We start from the raw sequence: 13211 nt of genomic DNA, 5'->3' as shown, positions 1-13211 counted from the left end.
TTTCCTCGTCTCGCACTTGTTTTACTTTTATATATAGTATAGTCGAAAGGTAACTATAGAATTTAACTACTAAATGGTTGCCTTGCAATGTGACTATAGATAATCAGTCAATATAGCTAATCCTTAGCGCTACAACAGACATGGCTGCGGCCTGCATTTAGCCATGATCTCGCACTTATTTTACTTTTATATATAGTATAGTTGAAAGGTAACTACAGAATTCAACTACAAAATGGTTAGAATATAGATAATCAGTGAATATAGCGCTACAACAGACATGACTGCGGCCTGCATTTCGCCATCAATATTATTAGGCTACGTCTATCATTACTATCACTATCATTAAATTACATTTGTCAACGCTGTTATCAAAATCAAATCATAACAGAGTACATCATCTGCAACATATGATATGTGTGAATATTCAATCCTAACTATACAGAGATATATTGTTGTGGTCTTTATTAAATTGGGTGTGGGTCGCTATGGATTTCACACTAAAAATGGACACAGATCTACAGAAAATACTTATATTAATTAGAGCCCCTATCGCGCACGCACGCACACACACACACACACAGAGCAAGAACCTCGAAGCTCATGTGCGGGTTTGTTTCTTTATTTGCTGATAGTGAAAATAAAGGAGTACAACGTTTTAAAGGCTTGATGAGTCATTGATGAAGACAGCAATGCCGTGCGCTCGTCCGCCCCATTGTCCTAATTTGGTACCATTCTATCTATGTGTCCCAGCAGAAGAGGATCGTCTAGAGAAAACGACTGGGAATTGGCTCAAGGCGAAGAGTGGCCGCAAGAAGAGATGCCCATACACGAAGCACCAGACGCTAGAGCTAGAGAAGGAGTTCTTGTTCAATATGTACTTGACCCGTGAGCGCCGCCTGGAGATCAGCAAGAGTATCAACCTGACTGACAGACAGGTCAAGATATGGTTCCAAAATCGCAGAATGAAGCTCAAGAAGCTCAATAGGGAGAGCAGAGTTCGCGAGCTCACAGGCTATAACTTCCATTAAATAGATGTTGTACGCGTGCACACCACACACGTACACACTCAACACAGTCTCTCTCTCTCTCTCTCTCTCTCTCTCTCTCTCTCTCTCTCTCTCTCTCTCTCTCTCTCTCTCTCTCTCACACACACACACACTCACAGACACACACACACACACACACACACACACACACACTCACAGACACACACACACACACACACACACACACACACACACACACACACACACACACACACACACACACACACACACACACACAAATCGCGTTTTCAAGCATGTGGATTATGACCAGAGAGATTGGAAGACTTGTGCGGATTATTCAAACTAAAAACACTTGAGTTTACACACTTCTACAGAAACATTTACAATGAATGAGTTTTACATGGCCTTGTACAAAGCTTATCATAATAATGTATTAGTGTAAATAACCGCCGCCGCAGTAGTAGTGTTGATTGTGCTGGAAAGAAACGTATAGCTTTTGTAGTGTGTGATGCCTTGTGCGTCCTGACCTCTTGTCTTTTGGAAGCTTATTTGTTGAACAGTGTTTGCACGATGTATCTTGCATGCATATTGTTTTACTATTCTGCATTTACTATTTGATGGTTTAAGAAAGTAAGATACTAGCCTACCTGCTTAAGGGGGCACAATAAAACCAGGGGCTGGCCAATATAGTCTACAAGTGCTTCGATCTTCCCCTGGATGTCCTTTCTGACATCACCTTAAAACAGAAAACGAGCAAGAGAAAGGAAGAGATTGAAAAGAGGGGTGGGGGTGCCGACCTCTCCTATAAGTGGGGAGACCCATAACGTTTGATTTAAATATTATCCAGGTGACCACTGTAAGTCAAAGTCATAAAATTGTAATGCCAAGACAGTCCTGCAAAAGCGCCGGGGGTGGATTTAATGATCTGCAAATGTAATATGCCGCCGCAGTAAGGATGGCGATGCATTAGAAGGTGAGTGGAGTGGAGGAGGGCGTCATCCACATAGTATGCTAGTAGCCCCACACTGCGATGTGAAGGGATTCGCCGAAGCACTGTGCAAGTACTCATCGCCTTGAGGAAGCTACAGCAAGCCGGTGGGAGTAATGGGAGCACTTTCGCATCAGGAACCGGGGATGGATGGCTTAATACGAGAGGAAGGGACTCTTCGAACATGCCAATGATGACAGGATGGACACCGCCATGCATTGTCTCCGCTCGACTTGTAAGGTAGGAACCCAGTTTGTCATTATTTGTCATGACGCTCTGGCGAAAGCATGGGGTGCTTTGGCAGCGGTTTGCAGCCAGGTACAATGGACTCTCAGTTTCATTGGCTCCTTCTTACCTTTTGACAAATGCACTTAACGCGTGTCAGCAACGAGGGGTTTCCCGTGCATTCCCCGTGCTGTGTGTGGGGGTTTGTTTACGTGAAGATGTTTGGGGATACCTGGTGCATTTTACGTCCACTATCCGCAGTGGTCCATTTGTTTAGTGCATTACTGCTTGCATGCATGTCTGCTTTCTTTATTTTTTCAGTCCCTTGCCAGAGATGTCTTCATTTTCCAAAATTGTCTGACATTGTTGGCAGACCACATACTATCCTGGTGGCAACAGTGTTTTGACGGTCTGTTTGTTGATGACTTGTGCTTGAAAGTAGACTTTGAAACCTCATGTCACGTGTAAATTATGGGGATAGAAATGAAGCCAAGTATTTTGTGTAAGAAACCACGATAAGGCTTCTGCTGGCAGCGCAGTGCTTCCTGGTTTCTGATGCGTTTGGTTTTGGTCCTCTTCGCTGGATTCGAAGTCTCGCGCAGCTGATGCGTGGTTTAGGTAGTTTCATGTTGTTGGGATTGGCATCTTGGCTCGGCAACAAGAAACTGCCTTGATTACGTCAGTTCGTCTTCATCAAGGGCGACAATTGCCGTTAAATTACACCATTGAAATCCTCGCAAATGGCTTTGTGAATGAACTGCACAGTTACAGCCGCGACAGGCTTCCTTCGCAGCTTTGAGCCGTTTATGTTGGTGGTTGTAAACCGAGGAAGGTTCGCCGGGAAAGAATGGGTTGTAAACATTCAGGGGTAAACTTCGTCCGCACCAAACACTTGGGCCTAGATGTCGTCTGAGAGCGAGATCATGGAAGGCATAGATAGATAGATAGATAGATAGATAGATAGATAGATAGATAGATAGATAGATAGATAGATAGATAGATAGATAGATAGATAGATAGATAGATAGATAGATAGATAGATAGATAGATAAATAGGAAGGAAGGAGGGGTTGGAGCTGAATATAGTGACAGGCTACTCTTATTGCTATACACTATGGAAATATTTGGACACAAATGGAGCCACCGTCACGTAAAGTCCTGTTGATATGGGTAAGATATGGATTCATTTCAGCCTAATATTCGGCAGTTATATCTTTCTATGCGATGTAAAGGGATGTGCAGTTTGCTCTGATTTGGGGTTACAGGCTAGTGTGTTCGGTGTGTGTGTGTGTGTGTGTGTGTGTGTGTGTGTGTGTGTGTGTGTGTGTGTGTGTGTGTGTGTGTGTGTGTGTGTGTGTGTGTGTTTACGTGCATATATGCGCATAGTATATTGGAGAAAGGTTAAAATGTCTTTTTAAATTCTGAGCAACGTAATACTTGTGACAATACATGCCACCTTTAGTTATGTCCAGTCCATCGTCAACCCTTGTTTGATTTTAATAGTTAGTCAATTGCGCGCACTCTGAGCATTAAGAAATGATCTGTATTATGGATTGACTGTTTCCAGATTGACTGCTATAATTGAAACTAAAGCTTCCCTTCATCCAAATGATCACATTCAATACTGAGGCATCCTTATGGTACAGTCTTTTTATTAGCATTTTTACTGCATGCTTGCGACTTTCAAAATGTCTACGATGCATAGTCTACTAATGACACAAATACAATACATTTCATGATGACTTCTGTTTGGACACAGTCAAGTGTCTGGCGTGGCGTGGCTGTGAAACGGTGGTGCTGGAAATATTTTCTTGTTGTCCTGCCCCCACCTTTCTGACTCTCCTCCAGTACGCTCCTCAGCTGTTAGGAGTCAGTCTGGAATCCAAAGTCATTTTCATTCAGTTGAGGGAATGACTTCTCCTCTGGAATGCGTCAGCAACAAAGAGTTTACAGCACACGAGATGGCCCCCACAGGACACGGATAGCTCCAGTGCGGATACAGCCGCAATTTCCGAATAATAGCCTGCTATTTAGTGCACTTCGGGCTGTTCAGGCCAACGGCCAGCAGACCTGTATAGAAAGTAGCTGTCTAGGTTTCCTGTGATGAAACATGTCGAATTCTAATCTCCAGCTAATGGCGCGCTAGCCTGCTGGGACTGACCACTAGTCATTGGACTGCAGTCTTGCACCACCCATTGTCACTTTTTCCACATTGTATGAGCCTAGAATTTGGGAACAGTATTGTTTAGACTTAATAATTCCCCTCATGGATGGACAAACATAGCCTGCTGTGGATGACAAGCAAACAAAATCCAGAACGCCGAAACGCGCCTGTGTAATAAAGAAACCTAAGCATGGTGCGACCTTTTTTCATTTTTTAGTTTTACAATATTTTGGTCAGCACCCTTAAAAAGGAAGAGAAAAACTGTTGGGTGGCGCCTGCATGCGCAAAAGCCATGGCGTGCTGTTACCAGAAATTAACATCACTTATCAGTCGTCATAGCAATCAGATGTCCATTACTTTTGTGTTTGTGTTATGGACATAATCCGCAGATATAGACGTATTATGCACAACAAGTTGAAGTGGCATTGAAAAGGCGCTTTGAATACAGGTTATACCACGTCTAATTCAGATATGCATTTTCACGTGCAATGCATGTTGGAAACAGTTCAACGGTACTTTTTAATTTTGTCAGAAGACTAACCTAGGAGTTTAAAACAGATGCCAGAAATAGCCTACTTGGGTTGAATAGAAAATAATATGTAAAATAAATATGCTACGTGTGGGCCTACTGGGAAATTATACAGCTACGCAAAATGTAGTCCCTTAAAATGTAGTATATATATACCAATTGATTGTAGGCCGTACACCAGTTGGTTGTTTGGGCACGACCTGTGCAGGGTCACCAGGGTGCGCAGGGTGTACTATTTTAATATAACATGAATACACACACACACACACACACACACACACACACACACACACACACACACACACACACACACACACACACACACACACACACACACACACACACACACACACACATATATTACATCAGCTACACGAAACAATTTCAGGCACAATGTACAATGCGTCAGACACAGTGTGCAATGCGTACGCTTGAACACTGGGTACTATTGAATAATAGCTCTTATCGTTAGCTTATTGCATAAAAATATTCTGTTAAGCTTATATATGCTCTGGTCATTTCATGTTCTCACTGCCTGATGTCAATTTTCTTGTACAGTTTGAAGTTAACTGTTTATATTTGCCAGGATAAGGTGTAAGATAGGCTATCCTCCACCCATTAGGAAAATTCAGTTTTAATGTTCGCATGCAAAATGTTTGCTACTCGCGTGCGTAAGGTCACATGGCAGCACATTTAATATAGAAAAAGCACCAAGAAATATCTTCTTTCTGTGTCTTTCTGTACGTCAAGACAAATATTACAGACATTACAGACATCATGTGTGCATCAAACGAACATGGGAAGCGTGGACTTTCATGTCCATGGCCTGACTAACTAAAAATTGAGCTCAATATTGAACTATGACCAGACAGTATGAACAGACCGTCCAGATGACACAAAGAATTCTCACCAGCTATAACCCTATCCTGTATTTGATGTGCGTATGCAAACGATTGCTTTATTTTTATTGGCCCACCGTCTACGTTTTATTGTACGTCAAAACGTTTTGTAAATAAACTAGTAGGCCTACCTTCAATGTTGGATGGAGATTTTAAAAATATATATATTTTTTTTACATTTTCAGTGTGAGTCAGTGGAATCAATGACATTTTTGTACACTGCTGGTTTCCTATTGTAGTTACCTCTTAGTGCAACTAAAGTCCATGCTGTCGGCCTTACTGCTCAGGCGGCCATGGGTTCTACCTTGCTATTCCGTATGAATGCGGAACGCCAAGGAATCCCTAAATTGCATAAATATGTCAAACTTAAACTTAGGATCACCCCGTGTTATTACAATATCGTATTTCCTTTCATTTGCGTATAATTAGCTTTATGGATGCTTCGCGGTTTACACTGGACAATGACTGCTTTTAAATAGCAAGAATAAATTCAGACTTGACATTGTTTACATTCAAAATAAATAAAGATACAACCAGACACCGGTAGTATCAAATATGGGGCCTGTTGTACGAAGTATTTAGTGGAACAGAAAAATATATAAGGATTTGTGTATTGTGCGCAATGCATAAAGTGCACTCAAATCATTCAAAGCAATGTCAGAGGTAAGAAACAATATAAATATAGCATATAGGCCTGGGTATTAGGTTTTATTACACTCTCTGTCAATTAATACGACACATATTGAGCCCAAAACTTATTTAGTGCGTTTTGAATAAATATAGTGTTAAAGGCTCCATGCGAAAGATATAGGCCTATTGAAATACCAAAATAGAGGGTAAATCAAACTCTAAATATATACAGTGAATGCAACCATCACTAGAAGTGAACACTGAAACTAGTTGTTGTGATTTGTTTTGAAGTTGTGCAATGTAGGCCTATTGAATGTCAGTAACATTTGTGTTCAAGGGAATGCTGTGTAGACTCTTTTGGAGACAAAAGTCTTATGCTTATGGATAATGGCTTTGCTATCTCGTAGAAGTCACCGTGCAGTCTTTGATTTCATTGTGAATGTGTATAGATTCCAAATTGAATATAAGGGTTCTGTAATGAGTAGGTTAACTATGTGTTTGCGCTTAACACTAACACTTAACATTGCGTTACGCATGGTGTTATTTGGAAACCATCGTAACGTAACCAAGATCCCCTACGTAAGCGCAATAATAATGCCTAATACTAAAGCCGGTGACAACATGCACCTTGTAATTTAAATGACTAAGATGGTTACACGTTCTTGACTTAGATCATTAGACTTTCTTTAGCTTAAATGTGTCTGGGTGTTGAATGCTTTTGGGATTTTTTTTTTTGTAAGAAGGCTGACCCCCAGTGGTCGTTTCGATGCAGGGCCTACACAACTGACAATGACAGCAGACAGTGTCTACTCCCCATGCAATGCCAAGTGTCAATATCATATCCGCAAAGTACAAACCCATGACTCAAAACGTGTTTTATTACATATGGGAACACTTGTTTATTGCTGATGTAAATAGTCTAGCATTTATTACAAAGAAAAATGCACACTGAAAGCTTCAATTTATTCGTGTTTGTCTCGAGGCCTATGGTCGCCTTCGCATTGGCATTCCCACCACCGACGTCAAGTAGCCAAGCTTTAGAGTGGGATTCTTTTTGTATCCATCCTTGTCATGTTAACCCCAAAACAAATAAATCGCTTGCAAGTCCGAAAAATTGACACATTTCCAGTTTTAATCTGCGCCCCTCCTGTGGCCACAAGATCTGTGACTCTGCTGCCGGCAAAGTGTAAAAATAAAATAATCATACACAAGCATTACAAACTATCTTTTATTCCACTCATAAGTCACAAAGCAGACATTTTACATATACAAAATATTTAATTGAGAAAATGTGTAAGTTGTAATTACATGTGTAACTGAAGACCTGGAGCATAATCGGCCCGACTATATTTGAGAGAATATAAATAGTCTATTAAAATAGTTAGGCCTAATGAAAACTCCATAGCTTATAAACTCCACCCTGTCGCTAACCCAAATTTAAATTACCAATGTCTAAGAGGGATATTTACAGAGTGTATAGGGCTGAATGTGATTAGAAATCTGGACATCTCGGCTTCGTTAAAATGCTTTTTTTCTTTCATCTGTGTAATCCTCCCTGCTACACAAGTTGCCTTCTCCATCACCGTGTGATGGGACCTGTTTCACAAGCCTCGTGTTGGTTTTATGCTATACTGAGAACTACACTGCAGTTTTATTAACGACACGTTTATGAACAATCAAATGGTCCTCGTAAAAATTTATTGAAGGACATAAAAGCATGCACGGCCACTTGCCGAATATAGCTGCTGCACTGAATACGTCTGTGAGGATATCTGGTATTCCCACCTCCCCGATTTTGAAAAGGATCTTTTTTTTAAACAAGGGATGTCCTACTTGTGTTTATTTGTGAGTCATGGAAACCATAATTCCAAAGTGTTTAAGAGTCACAGCAAGCAAACAAAGCGTTGGGAAGCTTAGAGGGCAACATACTTTGTCCACTTTAAAGGGCGGAGAATCAGACACACTATAAATGCCAGTTAAGGACAAAAAGAATACCGCCTAAGTGATAAAATGGGATTTTAACATGTAACCTTGTTATTAGGGTACTGACGCAGTCAGCGAGTTCCACTGCTGAACCAGACTCGACAAGATTGATTACATCAAAAAATAGTGCCTTTACGTGATGTCAAACGTACCTCGTGCAGCGACACTGCTTCTCACATATACTTTACCAAATAGAGTGGCAAGACCAAATGAATGATATCGGTTATTTTTATCCTGCTGTCCCTTAGAAAGAAATCTTTAAACCACCATACTGCGTTTCCAAAGTGCAGTTCTATCCCAGGACATGTCGCGCATTGATCCACTGTGCATTTTTTGTGAGGGTAAATATAATCACGTGTTTCCCAGTCAGCCAATAGGCGGCGGAGAAGGTTTGAGAAATAATTACCTGGCTTGATTGTTCTATGGGTAGATAAAAAAGTACACATAGCCTACAGCCCATATAATAATCGGATGCATGTAAAAGGGAGGGGAAGGAACATGTCGACCACGGGTCCCATTGCTAATTACTATGTGGATTCTTTGATAAGCCATGAGAACGAAGATGTGTTGTCGACTCGCTATTCCTCTGCTGGTTCGCTTCCCTCTGGTCCCCGCTCGACAACTCTGGTGGCGGAGTGTGGAGACTATCCTTCCTGCAGCTTTGCTCCGAAACCACCCGTCTTCACTACCTCTTGGGCCCCTGTGCACTCCCAGTCTTCAGTGGTCTACCACCCATACACTCACCAGCCTCACTTGGGAACGGACTCGCGGTACGTGCGCTCGTGGCTGGAGCCCATTCCCACTGCAGTCTCCTTCCCAGGCTACCCGGCCAACAGTCGGCATTATGGGCTGAAGCCCGACGCTTTTCAAGAACACAGAGCAGGCGATTGTTTGGCCACCAACGGACGCACCTATTCGGAATATCTGTATTGCTCCTCATCAGACATCCGAGAGAAAACCCAGCAGCACAACCCAACGATCGACACCGAGGTCATTTCTTCCGGAAAGGAAAAGGACGAGAAATCAGAAATAGACCCGAGTAAGTTGAACCCATCCATTCATCCAAAGGGAGCTATACTAGTGCTACTTTCCTTCTAGTAGTTTTCCCTTTTACTTTCACCCCTACCAGTTGTATTTCTAAACCCAAAGACTACTACTGAATGTGCGCTTGGTGAAGGAAAAGGAAAGCACACCCACACACACGCACCAAATATTGGGGTTGTAAATAGCTATAAAATCCTAGTAGTCCTTGAACAGTTAATGGCGACGTGACGTGTGAGACTTGAGAACCAAACGCCTGTCATTCTTTTCCAGTTTTAGCACTGCTACTTTATTTTTATGGCAGGCTTTATAACAAATAGGCTACGTCGTTTATACAGGGTTTTAACTTACTTTCAATATCCAAAAAGCACGGTTTTCATATAGCCAGTATTTTAAATAATGATGCCATTCACCCAAGAAGATACACAAGTCTAGGCTAGGCATAATCACCTCTCCCTGTGCGTCTGGTATGCTACAAAGCGAATTTGAATAATAGCCAGTCGTGATTCTTCGAACTGATCAGACCCAAATGGCAGTTGTGAACATTGTACAAACGTTTACAGAAAGGAGTTTTATAAACAAGGACTTAACTTGAACTAACAAGTTGTAGAGTGTTCCAGAGCCGGTTGAGCAGAACTATAAAGGCAGAAGACCACAGGCCATTTTAGTTCTTTATGGGTCTATAAAACGAATAGGTGCATTCACTTGGCTAGCTTTATGGTACCCTTTTTTTTACTGTACTAAGCGATTTTAGCACGGGAATCAGATTTGGTAGTTTGCTGTAATTGTTGGAGGGCCGTGCCCAGCTAGGGCCTTTACCAAAGGGCAAGTGACACAGTAGCCTATAGGTTCTCGGCTCCAAAGTCAAATATTGTTCTTGTCTGGGACGAAAGTAGCCTAGACAACGACGAGTTTAAACATGGCTTTAACCATCGCTTTCTGTGCCTTTTTCTCTTTTCCTTTTCAGATAACCCTGTGGCCAATTGGATCCACGCAAGATCCACCAGGAAAAAAAGATGTCCTTACTCCAAATATCAAACATTGGAACTAGAAAAAGAATTTCTCTTCAACATGTATCTCACCAGAGACCGGCGCTATGAGGTGGCCCGGGTACTAAACCTGACAGAGAGACAGGTTAAAATCTGGTTTCAAAACCGAAGAATGAAGATGAAAAAAATGAATAAAGAGAAATCAGACAACAACAAGGAACAATAACACAACTGTCAAATAAACGCCACCAGAGTGCACTCTATCCAAACGCGTAGGCCTACATATTGAGGAACGGTGGCAGAAATCGTCTTATGCAGATAACAGCTATTCATTCCTGTGCCCGGACTGAGTTGAAAAGACTGATATAGTATCGTTTAGTTTTGTGTTTTTTCCCCTTCTTTTTTTCAATTTTTGTGGAGCAATCCCCTGCTCGATTCATTACCAGTGGTGAAATGTTGCGTGCTTAAGCTAGAGGAGGCCCTTTTCGCCATGGGATTACGAATATCTTCAAGAAGCCTAACGAAACAGGCCGGAGAAGAGATGCCTCGAAGTATAAAGAAAGTACTTGAACTGCAGTCTATTTTTATTTTGTAATTTATGATTTTCAGAACATCACATCTGTTTTGTTTTTGTTTATTTGTCTGGTTGTTTGGCAGGTGGATGAGTGAGGAATTTTGTACAGAAAATTATAGTGGCTTTCCTCCAAATAACCTATGTGCTAATGTATTCGTGTTGGTGTAGATTTTCAATGTACTACCAGTGGATCGTTTTGTTGTAAAATTTTGTTTCCCTTCTCTGTTAAACAATATATGACTAAAATCAAATATTTCACTGTGTTCAATGTTGTTGATTTAGTCCGCATTGTTTGATCTGATGGTTGGATGAATTTCGTCCCTGTGCCACTTATTTCTGGGTTAATAAATCGGGGTAAGATTTTAAAAGGGTTTATTGAAAATCACCAAGATGGTTAAACTCACAACCACAAATAGGCCTATACAATCCACGCTTAAGGTTTTAGAAATTGCCTACTTTTTGCCGTATACCATTACAACAGTCAATAGTTTCAGCAATATGTGTTTAATATTTATTTTGTCTATTTTCACCATAAAGCATAAAGATAAGCTGATTTTACTGCGCTACACAGAAGTTAACGTATTAAGATATTTGGGCTTCCCTATCCACCTGTCTAGACCAAGCTTTGCATTTGTAGTTAGCCTTCTTCACATTTTATTTTAGATATCCAATACGGTTCGCTGGTGTTCGAAGTGTAGGCCTATAACTATTTTATACAAGTTTATAAGTAGCCTATAACTAAACCGAAGGCGTAAAGCTAGCTGTAGCCTGTTCCCAGTTTTAGAATTAAAAGAACACGCACAGGCCTGCCCAGACCCTTAACATTGTAGAAGTGTGTGAGTGTTACATGGTCTAAGTCTGCTTCAGTGAAATTATTTTAAAGGCAATGATAGGCAAAGACCACTGTGCCGTGGGAACGTTCACACTTTCTGGATAGCTACATAATTTTCCACACATGTCTATGGTTCGTCCAAAGCTGTGTGTGTGTGTGTGTGTGTGTGTGTGTGTGTGTGTGTGTGTGTGTGTGTGTGTGTGTGTGTGTGTGTGTGTGTGTGTGTGTGTGTGTGTGTGTGTGTTAGTTATTATCTCGGGTTTTGTCTAGTAACCAGAGCCATAATTCTCTGTGTCTGGGGTTTGTTTCCTGACATCGGGTGAAATTGCCTTTTTGTAGTGGGTAACAATACTAACAGGATGCCGAAATTTCAAAGCCCAATCCAGAGCATTTCCGCACACGACAAAAAAAGTCCTCTTTTTACAGTCCCTAGCTGTTTGTCTCAAATGCAGACGAACAAAGCAAACCTGACCAGCTGACTAGACGTCTGGGTTAAATGACTTTATGGTTTTACTGGACATTGGATCTGTTCAAAGAGGCCTGCGGGTGCCATCACGAAGGCCACCTCTTCCCACACCTTCGGCGAGAAAGCGCAAACTATCTGCGTAAAAGGAAATATGACACTAACGCATAGTAGTCTACTCAAGACCAACACAGCTTTACACCTTTACTAGACGAAGTTATTGTTAATGAGTGGTTCTCAGGAGCTGTGAGTGAGACTACCTTGAAAGGAGTAGACCTGGGCCTACTAAAAATAGAGGTTTAACAACGGGTATTTCAGTCATTATTGTGTCGTGGTGGAGGGGGAAAGTAGGTGAAAATATCCAAAGAAAACCCTGGACGTTTTTTGTTTTTGTTTGTGTGACGTGGTGTAGGTTCCCCAAGTGAACAGTAGATGACGCTGTTGACTGAAAAATGGCGCTGTGGGCCTGTGCCACAGCTCGAGTCCTAGATGACGTTTTCCTGTGACTGTGAGCAACATAGGCTACTGCTAACTGCCCAGTTAGACTAACCAAGTAGCCTATTGCGCCCTACTACTCCACGAATGATTTGAACAGTTAGGCTAGGTGTGTATCGTATTGATTGATATTAATTACTTTTGGGAATGGTCTATAAAATGCCATAGCCCAGGTTATTCCTAAAAAAAAAAAACATGGACATAGCTTGCGGTCAAGCCTGCTATTCGAAATAATGGAAGAGGAAGTAATTTTCCTGTGTTGACTGAAATGAAGCAGTGTATAGAAAGAAGACAATGAATTATATTTCTGTCTGTATCGTTGTTATGCCGACTGACCGACTCTGGTGTTACCAAATAAGAATATTTTGTGCATGAATATTCATAGGCTTGTA

At 41.4% G+C, this 13211-nt stretch overlaps 2 protein-coding genes across 4 annotated transcripts in view; both read left to right on the top strand.

Annotated features, from left to right (window-relative positions):
* hoxc10a (homeobox C10a) overlaps positions 1-13211 on the top strand; it is a 63733-nt gene that overhangs the window by 2544 nt on the left and 47978 nt on the right. The window contains exon 2 of one of the 3 annotated variants that reach the window (XM_063208162.1): positions 754-2235. In XM_063208162.1, coding sequence (XP_063064232.1) covers positions 754-1028 — 275 coding nt within the window. In that variant the 3' untranslated portion in view covers positions 1029-2235. Of the gene's footprint in view, positions 1-750; positions 3493-13211 lie in introns of those variants that run through there. The other 2 variants (XM_063208160.1, XM_063208161.1) reach the window with 2 other exon arrangements.
* On the top strand, positions 3585-11998 carry hoxc9a (homeobox C9a). The gene is made up of 2 exons (XM_063208159.1): positions 3585-9464; positions 10434-11998. Exons 1-2 carry the CDS (start codon positions 8897-8899, stop codon positions 10679-10681), a joined length of 816 nt encoding a protein of 271 aa, XP_063064229.1. The 5' UTR covers positions 3585-8896; the 3' UTR covers positions 10682-11998.

The sequence above is a fragment of the Engraulis encrasicolus genome, chromosome 10 (assembly GCF_034702125.1).
Source record: "Engraulis encrasicolus isolate BLACKSEA-1 chromosome 10, IST_EnEncr_1.0, whole genome shotgun sequence".
NCBI lineage: Eukaryota > Metazoa > Chordata > Actinopteri > Clupeiformes > Engraulidae > Engraulis > Engraulis encrasicolus.
This window is presented reverse-complemented; position numbering and strand designations above follow the sequence as displayed.